This window comes from Patiria miniata, unplaced genomic scaffold, assembly GCF_015706575.1.
Source record: "Patiria miniata isolate m_02_andy unplaced genomic scaffold, ASM1570657v1 HiC_scaffold_29, whole genome shotgun sequence".
NCBI lineage: Eukaryota > Metazoa > Echinodermata > Asteroidea > Valvatida > Asterinidae > Patiria > Patiria miniata.
The window spans coordinates 16824691-16835937 of NW_024037068.1; the positions used below are offsets into that span (position 1 = coordinate 16824691).

At 42.8% G+C, this 11247-nt stretch overlaps 1 protein-coding gene across 1 annotated transcript; it reads left to right on the forward strand.

Annotated features, from left to right (window-relative positions):
• The first annotated feature begins 1217 nt into the window (after window positions 1–1217).
• LOC119735223 (fucolectin-1-like) lies at window positions 1218–11104 on the forward strand. The gene is made up of 5 exons (XM_038208929.1): window positions 1218–1800; window positions 4330–4431; window positions 8667–8759; window positions 8882–9124; window positions 11052–11104. The coding sequence occupies exons 1-5, from the start codon at window positions 1650–1652 to the stop codon at window positions 11102–11104; spliced, it is 642 nt and encodes a 213-aa protein (XP_038064857.1). The 5' UTR covers window positions 1218–1649.
• The last annotated feature ends 143 nt before the right edge of the window (window positions 11105–11247 follow it).

An 11247-nucleotide genomic window follows, 5' to 3' on the forward strand; every position in this document is an offset into this window, starting at 1 on the left:
AGTATTTAATGTTTTGTGTTATAGACAAAACAAGGGAATACACAAATGGTTTTCAACCATCACGCTGCAGCTTTCTGAATGCGTTTTGCTAGTAAAATCCAATGGAAATAAAATCCGAGTGTACCGAACGTACGCAAGAGGTCAATAGGTGGCTTATTTGAAGACAAAATCACCCAATGAGCGTTTGTTCGGAAGATCTTTGCACAATGAATTCAAATATCTTAAAATTAATATCATACCGGGCGAAACGATTTCACAGAATGCTTGGTGTTATTATTAACCAAGCTAGCTGTTTCATTATAATTTCAAAATTTCATTTTGAGATTTGTGCAAATGTTGTCAACTGCCTTTTAGGATAGTTGAGTAAATTCACACTGTGGCATCATTGTTATATTTTAAAAAAAAATGAGATTTGTAATATATTATGTAAAACAAAACTAATTGCTCATGACAAGCAGGAGTGTGTAATTACTGGCCAACACTTAGAAAAAATTGAAATTGGAACTTGATATCTGAAGTTTATTCCATGTCGAGTATAACCTTATTCTAGTAAAAATGAAATGCACATTTTAGTTATTTCGACAATAACCCAGACTCTCGTGTATGTGTATGGAGTGCCATATCCAACAAAATACGACTATTGCTTTATTTCATAAACATTCACACTTTAGGCTGTACAAAAACTTAAAATGTAATAGTCAGTGATCATCATTGTCTTGAAAACTGGATGCAAAAATGCAGTTGGTTCACTTTCTTAAAAAAAAAACACCACTAAGCACCGTGTGCCTATTATTACGGAAATGTCTCTGAAATGGCTTGAATGTTAATCCTCGGGTTAAATTTTTTTAACGTGGCTTGGTCAAAACGAGAAATTATTGACGAACAATAAAATCCAGTTTTGAAACCAATCCGACCTGGTTTTTTTCCTTCTTTTTATGCACGCGTTTCTTCTTCTTGAATACTTATTCTCATGCGCGCCATGCCTATTGTGTTTGACATGAAAATGAACCCACTGCAATTTTGCATCAAGATCGAATGACAGTGGGGCTCAGTGATGCATGACCCTGGAAATGTAAACAAGGTATCATTGACAAGCATAGAGATTACGCTTTCAGATGACAACAGTTTTATAGGCAGTAAACATTTAGCCTGTCCATACTGGTTCTTCAAACCTTGTGTTGACACAGAGCGTGGTGCTGGTACCTCGGATTAATCCGTAACGCACCGTACCGTTGTGAAGGCAACGTAACATATTATACATATTACTTTGGCGGTTTTTCCCCAATTCTGCACTTTGTTTTCTAGTTAGGAAATTCAGGACAGGGTCGGCAGCATAGCAAAACATGCCTCTTTTCTCCGGTCGGGAGGCCAAAAAAATGGTTGGTCGGAAATGAGAACCACAGAATTAGAAAGCGACGCGCTAATGACTATAGTAATACAAATTATTAATTTCGTAAGGACGCCTACGATTGGTTGTCACAGTTTTGCCTTGGCGGTGGAAGTCAACCTGAACGTCAATTTAATGTACAGCAACGTATGCCTCAGCATTGCTGGCCTAAAGTGCTCTTTTAAATGGCGATTAGAGATATTGCTACCGCTGTAGAACATTTGCGCATTCGCGATCCTTTACACATATTTATCAGCCAACGATGCGGATAGAAATACAACCATCAGACATCACAAACATGGCTGGGCTGTTGGATGTATCACGTTATGGCTGGAATGTCTACATTTGCCGTCTGTTGCTCCCGGTGATGTTTGTCTGCTGTTGCTTTCAACAAGGTAGCTGCGATCTTGCAGGTAGGTAAATTAAACAAACAAAGATATGATTTTCGCACCGGGGCGGAGAAAAACGGGTTAAAATGTGCAATGCAATTCCTACAACTTTGTTTCTAAGTCCCGTAAGAATTGCATGAAAAGTGCAAAACAAGTCTTTGTCTTGATATATTGCACTTTTATTAAAACCGGAATTAAAAGTCAAGCGGCTTCGGGCTCTCACTGCTCTGGAATTAATGTTGTCCAAGGCAATTTTTTCAGTATTATAAAAAAATCCTTTAACCTTAAATCGCTTTTAATGTGATAGCCTTATAATGTCATGAAGTCACATTTTTCCAAGTTTTTGTACTATTATGGTTACACCAGGTTTCATTTTTCATCCCTCAACCCGTTTCAAAGAAATTAGTTTTATTTTCAATTTCATTTTGAGAAATAAATTTAATACATAAAGAAGTCAAAATGACGTCACGGTAATATAATGTACGCTACGATTTCCAAGTTAATGATATGAGCCTTTTTTATCAATAGTTATCCGCTCGGGTGGAACCGTTATCCATCATAATAGTAATACGCCCATGCGAAATAGCATTCAGCCCGATCGGATTACTATTCCACCTGGACAGAAGAGTCGGCCGGGATAATTGTTTAGGCTTCCGCATAAATCGCCCAGGTTTTTGCCGCATTATAATGTCAGCCCCTATCAAATCAGCGTTTCAAGAAACCAATGTAAGGGGTATTAACGGTATTCTTCTCTAGTTTTCTTCATCACATTGCTTTTTTACATGTACATGCATACTGTTTTTCACCTACGAAGGAGAAGAGACGTCAAAATTAAACCGGGCCATATAGGGTCCCGCAAAACGTAGATAAAAGATGTCGTATGTGTGGTTCTTGTGTATACAAGCCCTTTCTTTTCTATTCATCTGTTTATAAGGAAAGGGCGTTAATGCCTCGCTATTAGAATGTTGCTGGTTGGAATAGGATGTTACAACTGATAATGTAATAACCAACGGATAATGAATCAAATTAGGTTTGCCCTTCACCGACGGGCAAAACCTAATTTGATTTATATAACCCCGACGCAAAATTCCATCTTACAACGGATAATGATCACCGACCGGTTAAGATCGATAATGTAACAACAATCAACTGATAGTGCAGTACATTTTTACTACACTATCGGTCAATTTCTGTTACATTATCGGTTAGTGATACAGCATCGGTCAATTTGTGTGACATTATCGGATGGTGATACATTATCCGCTGGTTGTTACATCATCAGTTGTAACATAGAATTATTAGTGTCCAGTGCAACTATTCATTCGATGTACAAAGTGTCAGAATAGCAAACGACGAGAGCGCTGTAAAGAGCGGCTATACGTCCACGCGCGTCAAACCTGTTTGCAGATGAAGGCTTGTTCACACATAATCATAATAAAGAGGAGGCAGGGTAACTGGGAAAAGTTATCAGTTTGTAGGTGCAAGCAGAAAATTAAAGCCGATGGCTACTTTGGAACCATTGTGACAAAATATGCAATCTGTATTTTCTGGTGGCTGAAAAGTTGATGGCCACTTTTGAACCACCTATCTGGCCTTTGAGTTGGAACAGCATTAAAATACTGCCCTCTGTTTTGCCCTCCTTCATTAATTCCTTTTTGATGTGCATTAATGGCCACTTTTGTTAGAATGTGCACAGGGTGGGAAGTTGAGCTAATTTAAAATGTTGTTTCCGTTGTACAAAATCATGCTAAATTTGAATTTGCTTAATATTTCATATTTGCTTCAAATGGCTTGAAAATTTTCTTTGATTACATTAGCCTTAAAACAGAATATTTATAACTTCAGACCATGTGAAATCTTAGACGCCAGGCAAATTGAACCAAAAATGGCCCAACTTGCGCCACTCGTAGTCTGCACTATTGTTTTAAAATAAGTTCCGAAACAAAATATAACGGACTTTTACCAAAATGTTTATTGCAAAATAGTTTGGTTGGCTTAAAGAAAAATAATTCTTCTCGTCATCGGAAGCCGATATTTGGACAACTAGTTTTTTTTTTTCGATTACACCAAAGAAATTGTGCAAGTACAATGTACATTACACATGTACATTCACCCACCTGCCCCATGGTACTTGTATGCAAAACTTCTACATATGCATGTGCACTGTTTTGTTGGACATGTAAAATTTAAGGATAAATTCTATTTTGTGGTCGATTTTTCGAGTTTGCATTTAGTTTTTGAGCTTTCAGTTGAATTTGTCAGTCTATGTTGCAGCTTTTTACCCCTTGAAAGAGTAGCAACTCTTGTTTTTAAAAGAAGTTAAGTCCAGAACGTCATAGATTGCACCACATTCAGATGTCGTGGAGGGGGGGGGGGTCGCGTCAGAGGTAGGAAGAAGGCATGTGCTTTGGGTTTTTTTGGGGGGCGGTTCACGACTTTGAAATGTTATGTTTTTTAATGTTATTTCCAGCAAGACTTTCATAAAAGGAAAGGGTAAAATACCTTGGCTATTGTCCATTGTAAGTTGTTATCAAATCCCTGATTTATTTTCAGCCCTCCCTATTCATGGGAAACATACGTCACAGAGCACCGAATGGTCGCCTCATCAATCTTATCAGGCCATCGATGGACGGACGAATTCCTTCTCGCACACCGGTAAGAACATTGGGAAATACTTCTTCATTTGCTGTGACCCCATGTCATCATCTACTTCGTTTCTCTAGTCACCTTCGGCATTCTTGAAATCAATGACACAGTACCAACACTTCCTTCTGCTGCTTCCATGGGCGTCGCGAAAGGGGAGGGGGGGGGGGGGGGCAAGGGGCGCTTCCCCTTGGAAAAGAAACCCCAAACGGGAGAAAAAGAAAAGGGGGCAGGAAAGAAAAAAGAGATGTAAAACATAATTGCTTTTAATTTATAAATACTAATCTAATCTAATCTAATTTAATCCTGCACCATGTCCCGAAGGACGTTGGCTCCACCAGCTTTCGCTCTCCGTTCCTGTTTGTCTTGCGCTCTGCGGTGTTCAAGGTAGAGGGCGCTGTTATCCATGATGTCATTTTCCCATCTCTTCCTTGGCCTATCCCGTCTATTTTTCCCAGTCACTGTTTTCATCAGGACTCGTTTTGAAACTCTGCTGTTTGCCATCCTCATTATGTTGGCAAACCAGGCATCCCTATCCCCATTTCCATCCCCATCCCTATCTCAATCCCCATCCCTATCTCCATCCCCATCCCTTTCCCCATCCCTATCCCCGTCCCTATCCCCATCCCCATCCCCACCCCTATTTCAATCCCCATCCCCATTCCCCAGCCCTATCCCCGTCCCCATCCCTATCTTCATCCCTATTTCCATCCCCATCCCCTTCCCCATGCCTATCGTCATCCCCATCCCTATCCCCATCCCCATCCCCATCCCTATCTCCATCCCCATCCCTTTCCCCATCCCTATCCCCATCCCCATCCCCACCCCTATTTCAATTCCCATCCATATTCCTATCCCCATCCCATCCCTATCCCCATCCCCACCTCCATCCCCTTCCCCATCCCCATCCCCATCCCCATCCCCATCCCCATCCCCATCCCCATCCCCATCCCCATCCCCATCCCCATCCCCACCTCCATCCCCATCCCAATCCCTATCCCCATCTCCATCCCCATCCCCATCCCATCTCTATCCCCATCTCCATCCCCATTCCCATTTCCATCCCCATCCCCACCCCTATTTCAATCCCCATCCCCATTCCCCAGCCCTATCCCCGTCCCCATCCCTATCGTCATCCCTATTTCCATCCCCTTCTCCATCCCTATCGTCATCCCCATCCCTATCCCCATCCCCATCCCCATCCCCATCCCCATCCCTATCTCCATCCCCATCCCCTTCCCCATCCCCATCCCCATCCCAATCCCTATCCCCATCTCCATCCCCATCCCTATCCCCATCTCCATCCCCATCCCCATCCCCATCTCCATCCCCATCCCCATCCCCATCTCCATCCCAATCCCCATCCCCATCCCCATTCCCATTTCCATCCCCATCCCCATCCCCATCTCCATCCCCATCCCCATCCCCATCCCCATCTCCATCCCCATCCCCACCTCCATCCCCATCCTCACCCCCATCCCCATCTCCATCCCCATCCCCATCCCCATCCCCACCTCCATCCCCATCTCCATCCTAATTGCTCTCACTCCTGTGCCCCTTCCCTCCCATGCAGGCGCGTACGCAGGGGGGGGGGGGTGTTTTGGCTGTTAAACACCCCCCTTTGCCATGTAAAAATATGGAGGGAAAAGAGAGTTATGTGACCGAGCGCGGAACAATTACAAATTATGTGCATGTTCTCAACTTTAAGCTTTGAATACAGAAGACACTTTATAAGAGCAAGAGTATATAGGCCTATATGTATTTGAAACAAATGAAACAAAATATCCCCTCAATTTTAACAACTTCTGCTAAAAAAATCAGGGGCAAGTGGCCAGGAAACGCCTCAGATTGCACCACAGAGTATCTACGATCCGAAATTTCCCGGGGCCCTTAACCCTAAAGGGGCCGGGGGGAGGGGCGGAATCCGCCCCCCCCCCTCAACATTTTCCGTGATAGCCTCTAAAAAAAATATTTCGCGACCCGAGCTGTTATGACTTTTTAGCCTCGAGCTTTGAGCATCTTTTGATACCAAAAACATAAAAATCGGACAACGGGTTGCCGCGTAACGAAAATTTTCCGGCGCTACGCGCCGTGAAAACTGAATTTTCGCATATACGTCGTGTACACAGAGCAAAATTGCCATTCGTACATATGAATAATTAATTAGCCATAATTCCAAAACCCTTTGACCTATAGTCATGAAATTTCTTGGGTATGTTTAGGAAGAGTTGCTCTATGCATGTGCCGAGTTTCAAAATTGTTCGTCTCTCGATGGCCGAGATCTTAGGGGGGGGGGGCGGAATCCGCCCCCCCCCCCCGGCTGAGAGATGGTCAAAATTACCCGGCCCCTTTAGGGTTAAGCGGGCCCCGGACCCCACGCCGTAAGTGCTTCGCGCTCCGCGCTCGTATTAGTCCTCCGGCCAAATTCCCTCTATGCTAATTTCACCCTAGCGGTGCCCCCGCCTTATTTGTACCTTCAGCAGCGAATGGCTGAGGCTCGGACTACAAGTGGCCTAAATCCCTTTCCAAAATAGAAAATTGTGAAAAAAATACGGAGATGGAACATGGTTCTCAACTTTGAGTACATAACAAACTTTATAAAGAACAAAAAAAATAACAAATTTAAATGGAATTTTCGATGTTTAAAACTTTTTCTAAACGGTGGAAGTAGCCAGGAATCGCCTCAGATTGCACCACAGAGCATCTACGATCCGAAATTTTCACGGGGCCCTAAAGCGGGCCCCGGACCCCACGCCGTAGGGGCTTCGCGCTGCGCGCTCGCAGGTCCTGGACCCTTCATTACAATTCTAGCCCCCCCCCCCCCCGGGCAAATGGCAGTCTGAATCCGCCCCTGTGACCAGAGCGCATTTGTATCCTGTATCTGGAGTTTGGCCTTAGGGGTGGGGGCGGCTTACACAAAGAATTAGATTCCCAACGGATGAGAATCATGAGATCCAGGGACGAAGCTAAGTAATTTTAGCCAATTACAAGAACAGATCCTAGCACTTCCGCAGCCCGTGTCACTTTTCTTGAATTATTATGATTATTTTTGTAAATGCTGTTGAGGGAGGGGACTGCCCACATTGACCCCTTTACTCATGTTCATCATATACTCTAAAGACACAGAACATGTTGGTTTTTTTTCTCGATTTACTATGTTTGGCGCCAACACAAACTCCCGACTTTTATTTTAGCATTAAGTTAGCCCACTGATACTATCTTTTATTTCTGGCGCCAACACAATATTTACCATCTTCATTTCTGGCGTCATAAATGATGACATCCAATTTTGAAACACCCCCCTTGAAAAAATCCTGCGTACGCCACTGCTCCCATGATATCCCTATGTCCATCCTCATGCCCACCCTCCCCTTCCTAATCCCTTGCCCTTGCCTCTCCGTCCGCTCGGATATAATGATAATTTACTGATTTCGTCCCGTTTGGACTTAATAAATCGCTGGAAATTCTGCCGTGTGTCGATATAGACGCCGCCATCTTTAAACGTATCTCTGTAAACAGACTGCTCACAATAACCTGCAGCAGACCCCGGCGAGACGGAAAGCCGCTGACAGCGGCTCAAACTAGGGTCAGAGGTTATACGGTATAAATTATGTAGATAAGGTCACGTCATGGGGGTACCCTGTTTATTCACGGCAACGTCACCGAGCCGCTGCCAGCGGCTTTCCGTACGACTTGTACAATTGTTGTGTGCTGCTGTCAGCGGCTCGCCGTAGCGAAAGAGTTGATGTGTCAGTTCATGGCAGTAAGCCAGTGAGCAAACCTTTCTCTCAAATGTCTTCAATGAACAAATGTTCATAATTTCAGCAGAAAAAAACACATAATATGGACAGTGTCTTACTGAAAGAACACCACGGCAAAATCACCCTTTGTTGTCTGGACAAGCATGGAAAATTTAAGACGTTGAGAGAGGTACTCTTTTTAGTAAAAGTAACCAAAAAGGAACGTCACGTAGTTTTCAAACTCATAAAGCGCGGTTCATACTAGGCGCAAAAGCGAACGCAAATTGTGCCGTCATTGCAACTATTTACGCTGCGAATTTGTAAAACATATTTCAACTCGGGCAAACTTCGCAGCGAATGTTTCATGACGTCAAATTCGCTTCGCATTTGCATTACGCATGAAGTATATGAACCGGGATTTAGAGGATTAGAAAGGAGCACAAAACAAGTTCCTAAGAAATATTCACTTCATGGACCCTTTAATATTCTTCCTTTCCTTCCTTCCAGATGATAATGATCCGCATCCTTGGTGGCTGCTGGACCTAGGTAGTAATCACAACTTGAGTGGAATCAACGTCACACTCCGAGAGGATAGCGGGGGTAAATGTTCTTCATACACTTCACCCTACGAATTATTATTCATTTAGGTTTTCTTTTTTAGAAAGATTTTTTTTTTTTGCGAAACTGTAATTTACGAAGTAGAACTGTCTTTTCCTCTCTAGGTTATCGTTTCACCGGGGCGATAGTGCGAGCTGGACTGAGCCCCAACTTCAACGATAACCTGCCGTGCGGCTCACCGGCTACCAGCAATCAGTCTAAGAATGGTGCCGAGATCCCGTTCCTGTGCGAGCCACCGCGGACGGCTAGGTATATCAGCTTGGACATCGATACCTCCATGCCCGGTGTAGATCCGAGAGAGGCATATTTGCAACTTGCCGAGGTGGCGGTGGAAAACGTCACGTCTGGTGAGTATGCTGGTAGGTGACAACAGTCGTTTGGTATTTCCAAGGTCACGCTCCAATAAATACAGAACTTTACAGCCTACCTGCAAAATTTGCTTTGTGTAATTGCGATCTCCTCGGTCAAGGCGATATAGGCAAATTGCTAATCTGTTCATTGAAAGACATGTGTTTTATAAGGTTGACAGTATAACCTAGGAAAAACTGTGTCAGGGACACAATTTCGTAGACAAACCAGGCAAAGTTTTTCAGGGACAGAATGTCCGTCCACACCGGCATTGACACGATGTAGAAAAGGCCTATTGGGCCTTATGCACCAGTCGGCCCTGTTGAATTGAAATTGAGGTTACATCTTAATTTTTGGAACTTGTGAAGAGAAATGAAAAAAGTGAATTAATAATTAATTCCAGTCTGCTTTAAATGAATAATTTAAAATTTGTAATATACACATTTTAAAAGCCAGACTAAAAAAATGACAGTAAATAAGGCTGCATCATGTCTGCATAAAGAGTCCGGCACCATCCAATTCAACAGATAACACTTAATGAAATGCATTCAGGGAATGGCCAACTTGTGCATCAGGCCCATCCATGTAGTTTACAATGCGCAGTGTAACCTCACATTAAAGATGTATTTTTCGCCACAATATTGTGTACACGTTCTTCTTCAAGCCATACACTTTGGCACTTTCATATCGTCACCGTCACCACGAAGTGACACTAACCTCGAAAAATCGATATTTTGCGATTTCGATTTTTTTCCTGATTTGTGATTAATTACACATAATCTATCACCTCAAGAAGTTACTAAGCACAAAGTTAATTAGTTTTGTCAAAACATTAATTAACATTAATTAACATTTACAACTTAATGGGTCAAAACCAGAAAATGCGTTTTCACGAAGTGTACGCGTTTTCACGAAGTGTACTATACCATTCTTTCGCGTGTAAAGTGCCTGCACACTACGCGTCAAAAACGGGTTTTGCGTTTTTACGAAGTGACACAAATGTCACGTGATACGCGCGCCTCACTTCTGGCGTTTTCACGAAGTAGCGCTAACCCGTTAGCTAATACAAACACGTGGTTAGTGTCACTTCGTGAAAACTCGAACACAGCGTAATCTGAATTTTGAGTTTTCACGAAGTGACGTTATGGTTAATTAGTTTGATAACTCATTAATAGTAATTTATTTCAATGAAAATCATACATTAACGTGACATTCAAGATCCCAGCTTTCAGACAATGTATAAATATATGTATTTTGAGGCTAAAACGATGTTCAGATCACCGTTTCAAAACATCGCCAACTTAAATCGCTTGTATCTCAAAACACACATTTTCCACTTCGCGGGGGTTAAGGTCACTTCGTGGTGTCGGTGACGATATGTCTGATTGACTTGAGACTTACCAGATACCTAGACCACCAACCAGAGATGGACCCTGATGACAACATCGTGTGTCACATGACTTCATATTAGAAGGGCATTTTGTTTCGAGCTGTTATAACTTCTGAAGTACCATTCCGATTGGGTTGAAACTTGGTATGCACAAAGACAGGGGTGTGGTTCAGATGAAAATCGAAGTGACGTCCTCATGAAGTCATCACATGTCATGTGATGTCATATTAAATGGACAACTTGATATGTGCCCATACCGGAATGTATCATAGATGGAAATTAAAGTGAATTCAGTATGATGTTTTCAATTAATGGCATATATCTACAGAACTATAATGTTCGATTTGGTTGTAACTTTATACCGAGATAAAAATATAGATGAAATTTGAAGTGACTTCATGGTGTGTTCGTCACGTCACTGAGTCGTTTCAGGATAAACAGCTGGCGCTTGTCCTCAAACACAATCGTTTCTAGTTTCAAATTCAAATTGTAGTGGTCATTCTTTTAATTGTTATCAAAATCCTGATTCATTTCAGCCCTCCCTGTTTATGGGAAAAGTACATCACAGAGCTCAACATGGCTTCCTTAGGCGAGCCATCAGATAACAGACCGTTCGGGTACCGGGTCCGGTATGCTAATTTCTTTCACCCCAATCGGTACGAAGCCAGAAGCCACCCGGTCACTGAAGCGTGACGCCCCAATCAGTCCAAACTGGTGACTCAGGGTTAGACA